The 19,827-nt window shown below is 42.6% G+C and overlaps 1 protein-coding gene across 1 annotated transcript; it reads left to right on the top strand.

The window, feature by feature from the left end:
* Positions 1–5,522: 5,522 nt before the first annotated feature.
* TMDD1 (transmembrane and death domain 1) lies at positions 5,523–6,425 on the top strand. The gene has a single exon (XM_070934854.1). The coding sequence runs from the start codon at positions 5,523–5,525 to the stop codon at positions 6,423–6,425; it is 903 nt and encodes a 300-aa protein (XP_070790955.1).
* The last annotated feature ends 13,402 nt before the right edge of the window (positions 6,426–19,827 follow it).

The following is a 19,827-nucleotide window of genomic DNA, read 5'->3' as shown; positions in this document are numbered from 1 at the left end:
CTGGTCCTGCAGGAATACATTCTCTTGGACCACAAAATATATCCCCATTTCTGAATACTGTGCATCTTCTAGCATGGGAATTAAGAGAATTCAAAAGATGGATCCCTTGAGAGCTTTTGACTGCTAAAAACCATTTGCCACCTTGGGGAGAGCTGCAAAATCTGGATCCAACCATGAATGACAAAACCTGTGATCAATTTGCCCCGCTATGTAACCAACCATGAGCAAAGACCGACTCACTCTGAAAGAACTGGGTTGGAATGAAGGTTTGTGCACTGTTTCCTAAGATTTCTATTCTCCCTACTGCATGTTATTCAGTTTTCCAACACACAAATCTGTTTTGCCTCCGAGACCTGTTTTAACAGCCTCTATCAACAGGCAACGATTACCGGTATGTACTTCTTGTACATCTTCAGTTTCATTCTTTTCTACACCCTGCAGTATTTGCCATCGTCTATCCCAGCTCTGAGATATGTGTGTATGTATTCCTGTGTATCTGACAAGCAAACTATGATTCACAATAGCCTACCGTCTTAATACATGCATTTGCCTTCAAGATGCTACACCCAGTTATCCCTCTGAAAATTATCCACACTACTCGCAGAAGAACACGGGAAAATCCTATAGAGAGAGTTTGCTATAGCCATTTCCAAAGGTGGGTGAGTCAAGAAGAAGGATCTCCTTCCCTAACTGTAGTTGAGGACAAAACATGCTTTCTTGGTCCAGAAAGTCAGAGAAGCAGCTTCGGAAATGGTCTTTTCGCCCCTTTGGAATCAATGAATGTAAGGACGAGGAACGCCCTTTGTGGGCCTCCTGCTCAGTCACCAACTGTGGATGATTTGTTTTCATTCCACAGCTAGGCCGTAGCTTCTTTTTTTTTTCTTTTTTAAGGGGAGTTGGGGAGGGGCGGTGGGTTAGGGGTATTCCTAACAGGGAACAATGAAACCACTGTGCATTTCTAATGGGCCTGTGGGAGGTTTTAGGGGAGAAGGTGTTTCTTTCTAGTTAGTTATTCGCCAGACTTTTCCAGAAGCAGTTGTCCCAAGGCACAATTAGGGAAAGGAGGCAAATCTGAATTTTCAAAAACAAAGATGAAAATCCAAGTATTTTGGGAACAGGCTGTGTGCTTGTGTACAGATGCAGGAACAGGGAGTCCCCCCTCTTTTTCCTAAGGAAGTTATCCAAATCTGTAGCAAGCACATAAAGAGGGCTAGCCTCTTGGGAACTGGCCTTTCTGAACCTGCAGCACTCGAGTGACTATAATGCCCATCATCCCAGAGAACGAATCCATGTTGCCTGATTGATGAGGGGAACTGTAGTCCAACCCATCTGGAAGGCTCCATTTTGAAGGCGGCCACTATGCTCTTATACATTAAAGGGGACCGATCATACACAGAAGCAGAGAAGACCAGTGGGGTGGATGGAAACAGGAAGAATTCCTTTTCATCTTATCTCACATGATTATTTATTTATTTCAGAGTCATAAATCCCTTACTTTAAACAGGCCCTTGTCATCTAATACTATCAGGTGATATATCTCCCAGCATACATATCATGCAACACATCTGGATGCCATTACATTAGTGAAAGCTGTTTTAAACATTGACATTATTGTTAAAAGCACTGAACTGGACTTGTGTTGCCAGCACAAATCTCTTTGCTTAAAAAAAATGGATTGTGACAGTTTCTCCTATAACCTACTCTTTTATTAGGCAACAGAAAAGCAGTGGCTTTTAGCCAACCTTTAAATCCTGTTTAAAAATAGTAATAGGCAATTGATGGATTTCTAATTTAATAAATAGATCCATTGCATAAAAATAGCACTTAAACATGTCCATAGGAAATCCTAGGTACTTGCCAAAGGGCAAGCAACAACGGGACCAAATCAACTATAGTTTTATTGGAAAGATCAATGCATCCTTACAAACAACAACTCCATAATTTAGCCCAGATGACTGTCAAAAATAAAACACATAATAAAAAAGTCTTATGAGATACTCAACACTTTATATTTTACTTTTAAATGATCCCATTTTCTGTGCCTTTCATAACAACTTGACATACAGAAGTTCATAAACTAACTAAATAATTTTTCTGCATTTGTTTCTTAAAAGGAGCCTGGATAGCTCAGCAGACTAATGCATTGTAATTTAACTCCAGCTGTCTGCAATTAGTAAGTTCGAATCTTGCCAGGCTCAAGGTTGACTCAGCCTTCCATCCTTTCTAAGGTAGGTAAATTGAGGACCCAGTTTGTGGGGGCAATAAGCTGACTTTAAAAATATACAAAAGGATGAAGGCTATTGCTTAACGCATTGTAAGCTGCCCTGAGTCTCTGGAGAAGGGCAGCATATAAATCATTTTTTTTTAAAAAAATGGTCTGGTTGAACAATGCTAATTTTAAAAGCAGGGAGCTTGTAATTTTAACCTTTTGAGCTAGTATCCTGAAAGCACGGAATTGTTACTACTTGTCAGCTATTAAGGCTTGCTCTGAAGACCATCATGTTCCAGTTCTGTATTAAAAGGGGGATATCTCTTTAGAAAGAGCACTAATTCAGGGCCAGAAGCAAAGTTTTTGGATGTCCCTGAGTGAAAGTGAAGGCTATTGATCACTTTCTAGTTTTAATTCTTGGGGTTTTGCTGCCATCTGCTGATCCAGAGCTACAAGATGCGAAAAAAGCAGGCTTTCTTCACTTAGCCACATCACAAACAAGCCTTAGCAACCCCTTTTGTTCCTGTCATGTCCTTAAGAGGCTGCCTTCCTCTTGTCCCCAACTCATCCCTGAGGCATCTTAAAGTCAGCCTTAGCCATTTAGGTGTGGAGGTCATGATTTTCCCTTTAAGCAGAAAAGCCAGGACTGTGGGTATAACCCTAAACACTTGACTGTCTAACCAGTTGATATCACAGTCAGGTGACCCCGACGATGGTACCCTATTGGCTAATTTAGGCTGTAGCCTGGAACCTATTGGCTAATTTGGGCTCCACCTTCTTTTGCAGGGCCATTCTGCATTGGACCCTGGAAAAATGATGTTCCTTCAAACTCAGTTCCTTCTGTGCCTACCACACTTCTGAACAAGGGTAGTTGTGGTGGGGATATCTGGTAAAGTGTGTATGGGTGAACTCTTGTGGCTGTTTCTGGAACAAGCCTCTATCTGTGGCATGTTTGCTATTGATGAATCCTTTGGGAGAGTTCACAGCCTGAAGTAATGGCCAACAGGAAGGAGGGATGGTTGTGGCGGAAAATGGGAAGAGCTGGAGGTGGGTGGGTGAGTGAATGAGCAACCCCAATGATTAGCCAATCTGGTTCCAATGATCTCAGCAGCTACCTGAGCTGGTTAATATTATTTTAGCTTTTTAAAAATAAGTTTTTAATATCCTGGAAAAACAGCTAATGGTTGATAGGTGTATAAAATTCTCTTTACCACACAATTCCTCCTTGTACTCAATAGTGGTACTGGTTCCCCTTTTTCCTGTCACCCCCCCCCCCCAGTGGGTAGGAAAAGGGGGGCAACTTTTACTACCCCATAGCAATAAGGATTGCTCAATGGAGCAGGGACCCTCTTGTTCATCCAGTGGCCCCTGCCACCTCATGGATCCCATGTTGGAGGAAAGCTGATCAGTGAATCTGGAGAGCTGCTTCATATACATCACAGGATCCCATGAACCAGACCTTCTCCAGAGAAGGGGAATGGAAGTAGAATCTTTTGCTGGCTCTTTTTATGACATCATACGCTCAAGGTGGTTTTAAGATTCCACAGAAAAAAGCTCCATTTCAAGAAATGCCTCTTGTTCTGGAAGTCACTTCAGGTAACTGGCAATATTTGCTCCTACTTTTAGGGCAGCTTTTCCCAACCTGAAGCCCTCTAAATGTTTTGGAAGTGAACTCCCATCATTTTCAGCCTTCAAATCATGCAGACTGGGTTAGATTATTATTTTAGTTTCTGGTATTTTTGTTGCTTTGAAGCTTCAACTTGAACATTTCCCCTGATCTAAACAGGTTGTAAAATCTGGACATTATTAAATTGGTGGATATCTCAGGCAGTTATTATAGGCAATTCTAGAAAATTAGGGAGACCCAGTAGTTATAGTTCACATCCCGTGTAGTTCTATAGTTACCTGTACTATGATTTCTTCAATTAAATCTATTACAGATAATCCTCGATTTACAACAGTTCATTTAGTGTCTGTTCAAAGTTACAATGTCACTGAAAAAAGTGATTTAGGACCTTTTTCCATGCTGACCATTGCAGCATCCCTATGGTCACATGTTCAAAATTCAGATGCTTGGCAACTGGTTCCAATTTATGATGGTTGCAGTGTCCTGGGATCATGTGATCCACTTTTGCGACCTGACAAAGTCAATGGGGAATCCAGATTAACAACCGTGTTACTAATTTAACAAGTGCAATGATTCACTTAACAACTGTGGCAAGAAAGGTCATAAGCTGGGAAAAACTCACTTAACAAATGTTTCACTTAGCAACATAAATTTTGGGCTCAATTGTGGTCATAACTCGAGGACTACCTGTATCTGGGTTAGCACAATACATCAGACCATCAACTAACTGCAGACTAGGTTTGTATGACACAACGGCTCTCAAATTAGGCCCAGCACATTATAGCCTATTGGTGGGTGAGAATTCAGCCAGGGAATCTGAGGAGATTTACAAGCAAAGGAGGATATTACAGACCAAGCAAAGGTTCCTGTTAAGTCCTATGTTTCCTCAGTTTACTATACTTCTTTCCTCTGGCCATGAATAGAGTGCCATTCTTTTGTCACCAAGCTACCCTTGTATGACAACACTGGATAGTGTGCAGTTTCCAGATAGGTTTGGGTATATTTGTATTTTTTCCACCTTGTGTTAATTTGGAACTAGCAAGGATAGGAAATAGATGTTTTACAACTCTTCCTTGACCCAACATATTCAATCTGGCTTTAATAAGCACAGATAATATAGGTGCAACTTCCCAGCAAGTTTAACAAAGATCAACTAGATGCTGCCCACCCGCCAGTAACCTGTATGCCTATGTAAATACACTGGGGAAATTAAAACATTAATTGTAACTGGATTTCTGAAAGATGATGCCCAAAAGAGAAAAGCAAATGAATGTGTTACCCTCTCCTCATCACATTAAATACACATGTAGCCCATAAGGAATAATTCTGTCATTGAAAAAGAAAAGTCAGATAAATGGCTACACATGTGAGAGAACTTCATAAATGCTCTCCTCATTCTGCATGAGGTGTACAGTATTGCATTGTATGATGGGTGTCTGTCAAATATCAATTCAAGCCACCTTTTAACATGCAAGCTAGAATTGGCAGTCTGTGTAGAGTCAGAGGCACTCTTCTCTCTTGCTTTAAACATGTTGAGCCTCTGGGTGCTTTGAGAGTTAAGGCCGGAGTGTCAGGCCAAGGCCTCTCTCTACTTTCTCTCTACTGAGAGAAAGATCAGGTAGTAAAATTGAAGGCTTTTTTTCCCCCCACCCATTTTCAACCTTCCCCCTTTTCAGAGTCTTCTGAATGTGTCCTTTGCTGGGTCTAGCTCTTTCCTTGCTAGCCCTGCCCTGCGCCTTATGCGATGACACGGTGGCCGACGACATCGGGACCCACATGATGGCTCGCATCTCGGAGCTCCTGTCCCCGGAGGAATGCCAGGCCTTCCACCTCAAACTCCTGGGCCCCGAGGAGAACGTGAAAGACGAGCTGGAGCGCCTCTCCGAGAAGAACAACCCCATCGGCCGTCGACGACGACGACGACGAAGGCGGCGGCGCCGGGACATCATCACCACCGCTCAGTGCAAAGAAACCCTGCAGCAATGGCTGGAGACGGAGGGCGACACCATGTACTGGGATCGCTTGTCCCGGGCTCTCCAGCTAATCGGCCGCGCCGACGTCTCGCTAGAACTGGGCAAGAACCTCAACCAGGACAAGAACCTGGAGATCAAGAAGAACGTGGAGGAGTACCACGAGACGGTGAAGCACCTGACTTCCTCGCTGCTCCTGGACGAGGGTCCGGGAGGGAGCGCGCAAGGCCGGCAGCGGCGCCAGGGGCCGGATTCCGCTCCGCCGCCGCCGCTCGAGCAAGGGGAGTGGGACGGGCTGGAGCTGATCGTCGAGCGGAAAGCGTTGCCGCCTTACAACCGGAGCCTCTTTGAATGGGCCACGCCTCTGGCGACGGGCGTCCTCAGCGGCTTCCTGACCTCCTTCATCCTGGTGGCGCTGGCGTTCTACTCTTTCGTCTGGATCCTGAACGAAGGCAGCCCCAGCTCCGCGCCGTCTCCCGGCGACCGCTTGTCAGCCGCGATCTTACGCCCGCCTCCCACCAGCCGCGGAGGCATCTACTACTCGTTTCAGCACCTCGAAAGCTACGACCCCGGGGAGGCCGAGGACGATGCAGACGAGGCCGAAGAAACCTTACGTTAAGCCGGGGCAAAAGCCGGCCTCTCTTCTGAAGAGTTGGAGAGACAATAAAGGCGGCTCGTTCATTTTGCATGGTTTGAATTTCTTTTCACGGCGGCCCTAGAAGAATCCCGTCAGGTTGTGGGGAGCCGCGCCGTCGGCGCTCCTTTAGGCGCCAGGCGTGGGCCGTTCCTTCCTCCGCTGGAGGGATTTCCCACTTCTCCTTTCTCACTTCCTCATCACTGCAGCATGGAGAGAGAGAGCAGTGGGGCGAAAAGTCTCCTTGGTTTTGATCCAGTGGTGAAATCCAATTTTTTTTTTACTACCGGTTCTGTAAGCATGGCTAGGTTGGCATGGTGTGGTTTGGTGGGCATGACAGGAGAAGAATGCTGCAAAATCCCCATTCCCTCCCCACTCCAGGGGAAGGATATTGCAAAATCCCCATTCCCTTCCCACTCCTGGGGGAAGGATATTGCAAAATCTCCATTCCCACCCCACTCGGGGGCCAGCCAGAGGTGGTATTTGCCAGTTCTTCAAACTAATCAAAATGTCCGCTACCGGTTCTCCAGAACTTGTCAGAACCTGTTGGATTTCACCCCTGCTTTGATCCTATCTTGCCTGTGCCAGTCGCTTACCAGTTTTCATTTTTAGTTTTGCCTCAAATGCAAAGGTGGGAAGGACACCAGTAAATCTAGAAGCTTTAGACTGGGGTGGCGGGGGGGGGGTGGTGGTGGTGGTTAGGAAATGCAAGTATAATCCTTTTTAGGTGCATCAGCTAACGTTCTGCTGCTGGTCACGTCATTAAGGCAAAAACTGCGCTCTCTCTCACTCTTCTATATCAGTGATTCTCAACCTTAGCAACTTTAAAGCGTGTGGACTTCTACTCCCAGAATTCCCCAGCCAACTGGGGATTTGAAATTGAAGTTCTGGGAACTGAAGTCCACACATCTTAAAAGTTGCTAAGGATGAAAAACAACCATTCTATGTATAGTAATTACCATAATTGGCTGATGGTCTGCCCCCACCCCACCACCAGGTTGTTGTGAAAAGCAACCACTACAAATATACAGTGAAGAGATTTCCCAGTACATTATAATCCTGCCTTTGGGGTAGTGTCTCAAGTATATTAGCCAAATATTCATGTAAGATCTCTGATGGTCTGTGAAAAAAGAAATTGTATCAAATAAGATTCCCCTCCCCCCAGGAAGATACTCCATAAGCAGAATCAAAACCCCTGACATAATTGGATTCCGTTGGTTCTCCATGCTGCCATATTGGTCAAGGAGCGCTCCATCGGTCCCTCTGACAGCTTGTTCTGCTACAATAAGTGTGTTTCATATGCAATCCTCTTTGAAGTGCCCAAACTACCTGCTGAAACTTTCTAAGCATATGTCATTTTGGTAGGCTTTATCAACCCCAAACTAACCTTTAAATCCCTCTCTTGAATGTCTTCTACAACCCTGTGGCTTTTAACAAGCAGTTAAGGAGATTGCACTGCCCTCATTTTTGAGCCAGCAGATTTGAAATTTTAAAAACAGGTTGTGGGCACGCTCACAAAAGGGTCAGTTGGCAATTACATACCAGAAGATACAGGGGAGAAATAACTCCGCCTTCTTCCTGCACCTCACACACTTTTAATCCCCTGGTTTTTTTGTGGTATTTGGGCTGACTTCCCAAACAAACACTTAGAGGCGGCTAACTTCTAGTTTTATTTGCTAAGCACACTTGCTTTTTGGGTCTAAGTGGAATGAGTGGCACTATTGGAAACTTATCAAAGGGTGCCACTTTGCTTTGCAGGCATACTTCTATCTCATTTAAAGTCTGTCAATTAAAATATTTTTTAAAATATTTAATCAGATGGAGCATGGACAACAAAGGCAAGGAAAACAATCCCAGAGAACAAAAAAGAAATGGGCATCAGTTTTTCTTGCCAAAGGCCTGGGTGAAGAGCCAGGTCTTTAGGGACCTTTGAAATACTAGTAGGTTAGGAGCAGAGAGCAGATGTTGCTCCAGAGAAGGCATGCTTCTGGGGTCTCTACAGATGGCAAGTTTTAATCCTGTATTGCTGTTTTCTGGGGCAGATGAAGCTTCAGGGTTGTCTTCCAGCCCGTATAGAGCGTGTTCCAGTAGTCAAATCCTAAGGTCATCAGAGCTTGAATGGCTATCTGAAGAGCACCTGTTTTAGGAAGAGGGGAATTAGTGTACCAGTTGAAGCTGGGCAAAAGCCTTTCTGGCCACGATTGCCACCTGCTCATCAGGCAATAGATGTGTGTCCAGGAACAGCCCCAAATTACACACCATCTTTGAATGGGGAAGTGCAACCTCATCTAAGGTCCAAGCTGGAATATCTTCAGACCTGGGCAGTCTAAGCACCCACAGCCACTCATTCTTGGTAGGATTGGGATGGGCTTCTCGCCATCCAAACCTGCACAGCCCCCAGGCACTGGGCCAGAATCTCAACAGCCTCACTTGACCAGCCCAGAGTCAAAATCAGTGGTGGGTTTCTACCGGTTCATCCCGGTTTGGGTGAACCGGTAGTGGAGGCGACATGAGGCTCCGCCCACCCACCTGGACGTCATAATGGATGCTCTGCGCATGTGCAGAAGTGCCACACATGCTCCCAGTTCCGAACCGGTAGTGAAGGTAAGAGGAACTCACTATTGGTTGAAATATCTAATTGGGTTTTATCAGGATGATGATTATGCAGAATCTCAAACTGGAAGATTACCACTCCCGAGTCTAGGACTAGCGGTGAAATGCTACCGGTTCACTCCAGTTCGGGTGAGCCAGTAGTAAAAAAATGCTTTAAAAAAAGTAAAAAAAAAGTTGGCCATGCCCACCCAGTCAATGACTCACCAAAAGATGCCCACCAAGCCACGCCCGCAGAACCGGTAGCAACAAATTTTACATTTCACTACTGCCTAGGACAACTCGCTGCGGCCAACTCATTGCAGCCATCTGGTGACCCATTCTGCTCTCTCCCTGCCAATGAACACGGAATGGAACTGGCCCTGGAGAAAGGAAGGGGACCAGTGGTGGGTTGCCCCCGGTTCACACCGGTTCTATAGAACTGGTAGTAAAACCGGCGGGAGGCCCCGCCCACCAACCCCGACATCACCAAAACGCTTCTGCACATGCGCACGGCCCCACTGTGAACTGGTAGTAAAGGTAAGTAGAACCCACCCCTGAAGGAAACCATCATAAAACGGTGTCCTCAATCTCCAATTCATAGAACCAATTCTGGAGGATACCACAGTCAATGATATCAAAAGCTGTCGAGAGGTCAAGAAGCACAAGAATGGATGGACCATGACCATCAACAAGCACAAACAGAACTGTCTCAATACTAAATCCTGGCCCTAACCTTGACTGAAATGGTTCTAGATAATCTGTTTCCGCTAGGATTCTCATCAGCTGCAGACTGACCCCCCCTTCTCGCCAACCTTCACCCCAAAGTACATAGCACATCTTAATGTTCTCTGAACTTGGTTCTTTTGCTGCAGACATTTCATTACCAGACAAGGTAACATCATCAGCATATGGGAGAATGATTTTTTTCCTGGGTCAACTGTTCAATTCTGGAATTAAATTCTTCTAACTATTGGAACATCCAAAATCTCTCTCAGACTAAAATGCCTCTCCATTTTTTAATAGCCACTTTGGATATCCACTCGCGTCAAGGGCAGTTCAGAAATCTGTAGATTAAAATATATAAATAATCAGTAATTTAAATCACAGGGCATCCATACCCATGGAGGTATGTTGATGAATTATAGTAGATTACCCAAGGAGGAACAGGCTGAATATTATTTGTTTTTAAGCTGGCATCCTATTTCACGACTTTCCATTACTTGAACATGATTGTTTTGTTTTCAAAGCAAACAGGGAAACTTGTACACCTGGGCTTGTAAAAAATAAATACAATTGTTGATTCTTCTCTCTTTCAGCTCATAATTCAGTTTGCAAAGTACGCAGTTTAAAGCCACCACTGACTGCTTAAATAGAGTGGTTGCAATATATTCCAGAGGTTTTAATTTTTTTTTCCCCAGGCTGCTGAACTTATTAGTTTTTTTTTTTAAAAAAACTCACAGACTCTGATCAAGAGCTTTAGAGATAGAAAATTGGCTGCGTTCAAGTGAACATTTTTTTCCCTGTAATCGCTCATAGAACTCTAGGGTTCTGCAAACAGTTCAAAAAAAATCCCTGCTTTAGTCATTCCTATTGTGTAAGTGCTATGGCTGGGATCTTAATTGGCCAAACACAGATTTCAAACTTTTTCCTGTTGTGTAACCTCTCAGGAGTGAATCTGCCCCAACAAAAAAGAAAAAAGAAAGAGGTAAAAATGTTTGCCTGTGATGTGTGCAGCTATATCCCAAGAGATCTACCGTCTTAACATTCCAGGAAAAAAACAGGGTAGAAAGTTGGGGGGGGGGAATGACACCACAAGTTGTGAGCATTTTTTGCACTCTATTGCTACTCCATTTTTACATGATTACTCTCGACCACCTAACCAGATGCTGTGGCCTCAAACGTAGATGAAAGATGGGATTGGAAGCCATAATAAAGTGAAGTTCTTGAAACTTTTTGTTTTCTAACACTCTCTTTCAGAAATGGGGGGCTTAGACACTTAATTTCTAATGGATCTAGAACTTTTAGGGTGCTTCCTTATTAGCTAAGCTGGTCAGGGCTACCAGAAATTCTAATTCATTAACTATTAAAGTAGTCCTCGACTTAACAACAGTTCATTTAATTACCATTTGAAGTTACAATAGCACTGAAAAAAGTGACTTATAACCATTTTTCACACTTATGACCATTGCGGCATCCCCCCCTAGTCACATGATCAAAATCCAGGTGCTTGGCAACTGACTCAGATTTATGACGGTTTCAGTGTCCTGGGGTCATGTGTCCAATCTTCTGACAAGCAAAATCAATGGGGAAGCCAGATTCACTTAACAACCATGTTACTAACTTAACAACTGCAATGATTCACTTAACTGTGGCAAGAAAGGTTGCAAAATGAAGCAAAACTCATTTAACAAACATCTCACTTAGCAACGGAAATTTTAGGCTCAATGGTGGTCATAAGTCAAGGACTACCTGTACTAAGTTGCAATTGATCAACTACTAAAAAAACATAAATGTAGTTTATACTCTGCTCTGCATTTATTTCGTTAAGTTTACAAGACCCTTAAAGCAGGGGTCCCCAAATCCCAGGTCATGGAGCGGCGGATATTTACAGAAGGTTAAAAAACACAGAAAAATATTATTTAACGTACAAAAATAGGACAAAGGAAAGATATCAGTCCCCTTGCCAATTGGGATTGGGATTGTTAAGGATATTGTTGTGTTACCAACCAGCAGAGTAAATGCACAGAGAAATGGTACTGAGAGCAATGAATACAATACATACAAACTGGTTTAACAAAGCTTTTACTTTGTAGTGAAAAACAATTGCATAGTCTTTTAGTCAATCCAAGTCTTTAGCCATTCAAATCAGTCCGAAGTTATAAATATCTTCTTACCAAACAGCAGTAGGTAATAAACAGCAATTCAACGCTGGTAACAAATCACGATGGTAGCAGATCCATCCACGTCTTCACACACGACAGTAACAGTTCCAACCAGCAAGTCAAGCAAGAAGTCAAACAATGATAAGAGCAGGTCCAACAATGACTATAGCTCGGCTTCCTTCTTATATACAGTTTACACTAGTAATTATCCACTTAAGATAAGTGAAGTCAGCAGTGCAATGACTCAACAGTACAGTTATGATAATTGCAGTCAGCAGTTATTAGTCATTACAATGACTCAGCAGTACAATTACTCAGCATTACATCTTAGAGTTACAGAATACATTTAAAGTGATAGCACACATATATTGCCTGGACAACTTGTTAGACTTACACCATATCCTAACAGGTATGCTGGAAACATCTGGCATAAATCAGAACAGAGGTAGTAGAACAGAGGTCCCTAACCCTTGGGCCATGGCCCAGTACCATGCTGTGGCCCATTTGAAACTGGACCATGGAAGTGTTGGGTGAGCATGCATGTGCACACAACTCCACTTGCCTGCTCATTCATCCCTCGTGAAAAACCATCTCCCCCCCACCCCACCCGGTCTGCAAAACTGGGAAGGTTGGGGATCATTGCAGTAGAGGATGGATAAGAACTGATGGGAGGGGGGGAGGGGGCAATTGACCCTTTAATTCATAATCGCAAAAGCCCTAAAAGATATCAACAGTTTCAAAATAGTCCACCCTCTGCTGAGCGGAAGGATGTGAGAATTCAAACAAGACTTGGGGCTTCTGGTCATGAATCAGAATGTGAATCTGCAAACTTATTAAAAGGAGATGATGAGGTATCATGACCCAAAAGATTGATAAAGGAAGTGCTACAATTTTCACCAACAATTTGCTCTACTTCCTAAGGCTGAACAGTCCTTTGGATCTGAAGGAAAAGAATGGATTTCAGAGTTCAATGATCCAGAAGAAGGAGGAGAAGGAGAAGGAGAAGGAGAAGGAGAAGGAAGAGGAGGAGGAGAAGGAGAAGGAAGAGGAGAAGGAGAAGGAAGAGGAGAAGGAGAAGGAAGAGGAGAAGGAGAAGGAGAAGGAAGAGGAGAAGGAGAAGGAGAAGGGGAAGGAGAAGGAAGAGGAGAAGGAGAAGGAGAAGGAGGAGGAGGAGGAGAAGGAGAAGGAAGAGGAGAAGGAGAAGGAGAAGGAGAAGGAAGAGGAGAAGGAAGAGAAGGAGAAGGAGGAGGAGGAGGAGAAGGAAGAGGAGAAGGAGAAGGAGAAGGAAGAGGAGAAGGAGAAGGAGAAGGAAGAGGAGAAGGAGAAGGAGAAGGGGGAGGAGGAGGAGGAGGAGGAGGAGAAGGAAGAGGAGAAGGAGAAGGAGAAGGAGGAGAAGGAGAAGGAGAAGGAGAAGGAGAAGGAGAAACAACTCAGGTGGCACCTGTGTACAATTCTTTAAGCCAAACATACTTTTTCCACCCTCATGATCCTAGAAAAAGATACAGCTGCTTTAAGAGTTTGCAAAAACACCCCAACATGCTCTGAAGCAGTTTGTTGCCTTTGAATCCTTTGTTGCAAAGCCCCGGTACATACTAAAATCTTCAATGACACAATTTACTACTGCTGTTTTGGGAGTACTGGAATTGGCTACCAGCTATGAACCTGAATGCTTTCTTCCTAATAATAAATGTTAAATTATCCATCATAATAGTCAAAAGCGGGATAATATGCCAGTGATAAAACATCTTATACTAATTTTATCTGAGTATAATGCTCAGACTAAATTTAATGTTCTTCCATAGAAATTCTCACTGCGGCATCTCTGCTACTGTATTCAAACTCTGCTTCCATTTAATCATACAGTCCTTGACCCGTTTGCTTTCTGAGTCATACTTCACCAAAAGTCTATAAATACATCCTAACAAATGTTCTGAGTCACCTACAAGATTTTCAAATTCAGTCAAATGTCTCCATATTCCCCTTTGTTTTTGTAATTCTTTTGATACAATGCCACATCTTTGAAGATAGTGAAATCCATCAAGGAAACTGCACCATTATGAAGAAAGACTTTCAATGGATTGCTATGCCAGTGATGAGGCAGTAAGGCATTTCCTTATTAAATAGGAAAAAAAAAAGAGAGAAAGAAAGACCTATGAATCATTAATCACTCAACCTTGAAATCTCCCCTTCCTCCCCAAGAAGGAAGGTTTCTTTAATTCCACTGAATACAGTTCCTCAATTTTCTTTTCTGACCCATTTATCAGGCGATCAAGTAAATCTAGTATCCATTCCTTTCCAACAACCTCCATATTCTTTAGTTTGACCGGCCCTACCATCCTGTGGGTCTTGGTATGTTACCCTTCCTTTAATTTATAATCCAATCTCCTATATATAGTACAGGTAATCCTCAATTTACAACCACAACTGAGCCCAAAATTTCCATCGCTAAGCAAGATGAGCTTTGACCCATTTTACAACCTTTTTTTTTTTTGGCCAAAGTTGTTAAGTGAATCACTGTAGATGTTAAGTTACTAACACGATTGTAAATTGAGTCTGGCTTCCCCATTGACTTTGCTTCTCGGAAGTTTGCAAAAGGTGATCCCATGAACCCGGGACACTGCAATTGTCATAAATATACAGTAGGCCAGTTGCCAAGCATCCGGATTTTGAACACGTGACCATGGAGATGCTGCAGTAGTCATCAGGATGAAAAAACGGTCATGAGCAGTGGTGAAATCCAATTTTTTTTACTACCGGTTCTGTGAGCATGGCTTTGTTGGCATAGTGTGGTTTGGTGGGCATGACAGGAGAAGAATACTGCAAAATCCCCATTCCCTCCCCACTCCAGGGGAAGGATATTGCAAAATCTCTATTCCCACCCACTCTGGGGCCAGCCAGAGGTGGTATTTGCCAGTTCTTCAAACTACTCAAAATGTCCACTACCGGTTCTCCAGAACCTGACAGAACCTGCTGGATTTCACCCCTGGTCATAAGTTAAATTTTTTTTAGTGCCGTTGTAACTTCAAACAGTCACTAAATGAATAGTTGTAAGTCAAGGACTCCCTGAATGCCAAAACCACAATCTTCGATGTTGTTTTATGCTACAACAAACAAATAGCTTTAAATATGAAAAAAATGGTTCCTGTTCAACTGAATAATATTGTCTTTCCCAAAGTAGGACCTCTTTTTTGTGTTGTGTACTTCATTTCCCACTTTATTCTAGTTTACATAAGAGACTTTTGTTCCTAATTGTTAAAAGAAGCTTGGATAGCAGCATTTTACAAATGGTTGGTAAAGGATAGCTTCAGATTCACAGGCCATAAAAAAGAAGGAAAAGAGGAGGAAGGAAGAGGAAACAAGCATTCATTTTTAAAGGGAAATATTACTTCTGTAATCATGACTGGATGAGTACAATTTTGGGTAAGGAAGAATCTATAAAGCTGTATTCTTCTCTTCTATGCAAACTGATAGGGGGTGAGGGTGGAAATGAAGACAAATGCAATTGTAACAATACTTCAGTACAAATACTTATGGAGCATAAAATAGAACAAATTAAATCATTATGCCTCTTAGATCTTGAGATATTCTGCACTCGTCTCATTAGATATGATAACATGAGTATGACAGCGTTCAAGAACACAAGTGAGCAGTCAGACGAGGAGACTTGAACTCATTGATAGCCTCACACTGCAAGGACGCAAATTCAATTTTGCAGCTATGAAGATTGTTGGACAAGCAGGCACGAAAACAGCCAGGGAAGTGATTCAAGCCTGGGAAACAGGCCCCTCATCAGTCAATAGGAGTGCTGACTTACTACCTGCTTATCAAGTACTTAGGAGGCCAGGGCTTGGCAGCATAAGCAAAAAACTGCTAATGACTTAATAGCTAGTCATCAACACCCCAATCAACATCTAAAAAACCCACATACAATAGGCATAATAAAAATATTACACACAAAACTGTGCAAAGCACACACTCTGCTAGAGAGAAGTTCCCTGAGGATGGGCTCTAGCAACAGTCCGGAAGTTCAGAAGATTAAACCTCTCAACCCGGTGAACGACCTGATTGGATCCTGAAACATTATCCTGGGATCAGAGGTGGGTTTCAGCAGGTTCTGACTAGTTCTGGAGAACCGGTAGCAGAAATTTTGATTAGTTAGGAGAACCGGTAGTAAAAATTCTGACTGGCCCCACCCCCATCTATTCTCTGCCTCCCGAGTCCTAGCTGATCAGGAGGAAATGGGGATTTTGCAGTAACCTTCCCCTGCCATGCCCACCAAGCCACGCCCACCAAGCCATGCCATGCCCACCAAGCCATACCCACAGAACCGGTAGTAAAAATTTTTGAAACCCACCACTGCCTGGAATATGTGTATTCACCTTCATTCATGATAGCATGAATCTACATGGCTACTGGGCTATAAATGATCTTCCCAATTCAAAAAGTGAGCGCAAAACTAATGCAATAACGGGGGGTGGGGGATATATGGGAAAGAATCATATTAACTGCAGTAAATTCATTTAACTTTAATTAGGTTTAAACATGAATCAAACTTCGTTCTTTTCCCAGCTCCATCATTTTCCACCAATGTTTTGGAGTGCAGCCTAGAACATAGAAGAAAAATAGTGACAAAAACTACCTAAAACAAGAACTTGTAATGGGCTCTTTGAAGGATTGTATTATCTTGTAAAACCATCTTTGTAAACGCACCATCTTGTAAAAGAAATCCTATACTCAAAGAAAAAGCACAGATACATATCCCTTTATGCAGAATTTATGATACTCTTAGTTTGCCCTATTATATAGTATAAATAATTTATAGTATCAAGTTCTGCCAATGGTTTCTAAAAAAAACAAGAAACTGCTAGTTTAATTGGAATCAGAAGCATAAGCAGGTTTTCTCAGAAGTTTTAAGTCCTATGAGATCAATTAAATTTACTCTTTTAATGACTTGGAAGTATAGTTAGGATTGCAAAAGTTGTACCGGGGGGAAGTATTTTTCAAGTTTGATGAGGTATATACAACTTCAGAATTATTATTTTTTTCTTTTTGTAATACAATCGAAAGAAAAACAATATGAACCATGTTGCTAACAAAATGTTTTCGATGTAAGATGACGACATATAATGGTTTAAAGATTAAATGAACATATGATAGTATGCTTTTATGAAATATTGATGGAACTGGAAACAGAAAGTAATAAATTAAAAATACAGCGAGAAGAGATCTTAAAATCAGTTTCCATACTAAACATTGGCAATCTGCTTGTCAAACAGGTTAATGGATGTACTGAATATTGCATTTTTAAAAGAGAAAAAAAATCAGTAAAAAATCTCACTAGGGATATTGCATACCAGCAAAACTGAATAAATTTTACAGATATAGAAATAATGTATGTTGAGGACATTAAAAAGTTATGAATTGTATTGTAATACTGTACATAGTTAACACAGAGCCAGTTGGTGCAGTCAGAGGTGCTGGGCTAGAAACCAGGAAATCATGAGTTCTAGTCCTGCTTCAGGCACTAAACCAACTGATGACTTTGTACCAGTCACTCTTCCTCAGCCCTAGAAAGCAGGCAAGGGCAAATCACTTCCAAACCATGATGCCAAGAAAATTGCAGAGGAAACAGAAGTCAAGATTGACGAAAGGCATAGAAAAAAAAAAAGGGGGGGGGAAGAGCAGGTTAGGATGAAACAGAACAGAAGAGAAAGATTGGAAATGACCCCATAATCCCTTGCAGGATGGAGTCTGGGCAACTGAATGGAACCAGCAGAATGTTTAATGGCCGAATGCCCTTCCTGTCACCAATGTGGAGTTTTGTTCAGCAGATATATTCTCATTGTTCCAGTGGTGGGTTTTAATTTTTTTTACTATTGGTAGGTGTGGCTTGGTGGGCGTGGCAGGAGAAGGATACTGCAAAATCTCCATTTCCTCCCGATCAGCTGGGACTCGGGAGGCAGAGAATAGATGGGGGTGGGGCCAGTCAGAATTTTTACTACCTGTTGTGGTCCGCCAGCGGCCTGTGCGGATCGTGGCTGATCCCGACAATGAGGAGACTGGTGTGGTGTCGCGCCAGCAGCCTGCGCAGCCGACGCTCGCATCGGACAGCGAGGAGGCTGAAGAGGATATGGTGCCAGAGGCAGAGACTCAGCCAGGGCCTTCAGAACCTCCAGAGGCTCCTTCAAGTGGAGATAGCGAAGTGGAGGAGCCTCTCCTCAATTCTCGAGCACGCAGGGCTGCCAAAAGGCAGGAGTGGCTACTCAGGAGGAGGAGAGTAAGGCTTGAGGATAATTGGCCACTCCCTTAGCCTATTTAAGTCACACGCCGTCAGTAAGTTTCTTGCTAGAAACAACTTGTAATTATCATCAGAGCATTTTTGGAAAAGTCTTATCATATCTTGTTTTCTGGGCTGGTTGCCAATCTTTGCCAGACTTTGGTTTATTCTTGCTACTTAATAAATTTGATAAGGACCATTGGTGTGTGTCAATATCCTCGAGAATCCGGAGCTGGGGCAGAACACTACCAGTTCTCCGAACTACTCAAAATTTCCGCTACCAGTTCTCCAGAACTGGTCAGAACCTGTTGAAACCCACTTCAGCATTGTTCCCAGAGAGAGTAATATCTGCCTCTACCTAGGATCGAACTCACAGCCTCCTGATTGTGAGGCAAGAGCTCCACCTCTACGCTACTGTACCACTCCAAATATCCTCACCAAATGGAAAAATATTTTCCAAACTGGAATGAGCTGGTCATTTTTCAAGCTCAACAACTTTAAGAAGTGTGGACTTCAACTCCCAGAATCCCCTAGCGAGCTTTCGACTAGAATCAGGGGTGTCAAACTGGTGGCCCACAGGCCAGATGCGTCACGCACAGGCCACGCCCACCCCAGCTCTGCAAATGGGAAAAACGTCATGAAACGTCATGTGACGGCAACGTGATGCCGAAAGTTTGACACCCGTGAACTAGATCAATTATTCAAGCAATTGCATCTAGCAGATAAAGATAGTATATTGTGTTGCAACTGGTTTGCAATTTTCTTTCTTTCTTTCTTTTTTTCTTTCATCAGGTAATTCAGAATTGGCTTGGGAGTTTGAGATCTGCAGCAACCAAAGGCAGAAAAAAAGGACAGATTATTTCTCAGCAGCTGGTTATTTCCCTTTGTTGATCTTTCCTTTTCCTCTCTATTTTATGTTAACAACTCTGAAAACAGTAACATTTCACAAAATTTATTCATTTATTAATCACATTTATATGGCCGCTCATCTCACAGAAAGTGACTTTGGGCAGCGTACAACAAATTTTAATCAATAGATCTTTAAAATCTTCCAAAGCAAGGACATTATTAATATTAATATGTGACATATATATTCAGTTCGCAATACTTAAAATTTTTATAGTCTCTCATAATGTGATGTAGGTGGTTGATTACAGTTTTCATTATTTGAGTAGTTTATACAGTAATATCTAATATATACACTGTATATTCTTTAAAAGGTTTCAATTTATATGTTAATTTATCCATTAAGGCAATAGAGCAGAGTTTATCACACCAATTTTTCTTTGATGGCCTGGCTAGATAATTCCAGAATTTTGCTATGACTAATCTAGTAGCCATTAATAAAAACTTTAATAGTACCTTAGTTTTCTTCCCAAAAACTGCTGACAAAAGACCTAGATGTTTTTGTTATTCTTTGATTAGTAATTAGCGCACATTCCTGAAATACCATATATCTACATGGGGGGGGGGTCACTGCATAAATAAAACCGTCCCTTTACTCTGCAATCCAACAGGATTTATTTCTACTTGTTTTATGTATTTATGAAATGTTAGCTGGGGTGACCAGTTATGCAACAACATGAAGTCTATTTCTGTAAAGGGGGGGAGGCAGTGATGGGTTTCTACTGGTTCG

The sequence above is a fragment of the Pituophis catenifer genome, unplaced genomic scaffold (assembly GCF_029215685.1).
Source record: "Pituophis catenifer annectens isolate HBS135680 unplaced genomic scaffold, rPitCat1.0.hap2 SCAF_2, whole genome shotgun sequence".
Taxonomy (NCBI): domain Eukaryota; kingdom Metazoa; phylum Chordata; class Lepidosauria; order Squamata; family Colubridae; genus Pituophis; species Pituophis catenifer.
Note: the sequence above shows the minus strand (reverse complement) of the source record. Positions and strands in the feature narration are given on the sequence as shown.

What these genes read in the sequence shown, in the direction of transcription:
- TMDD1 (XM_070934854.1), top strand. Translation starts at nt 5,523, where the DNA reads ATGTGTCCTTTGCTGGGTCTAGCTCTTTCCTTGCTAGCCCTGCCCTGC.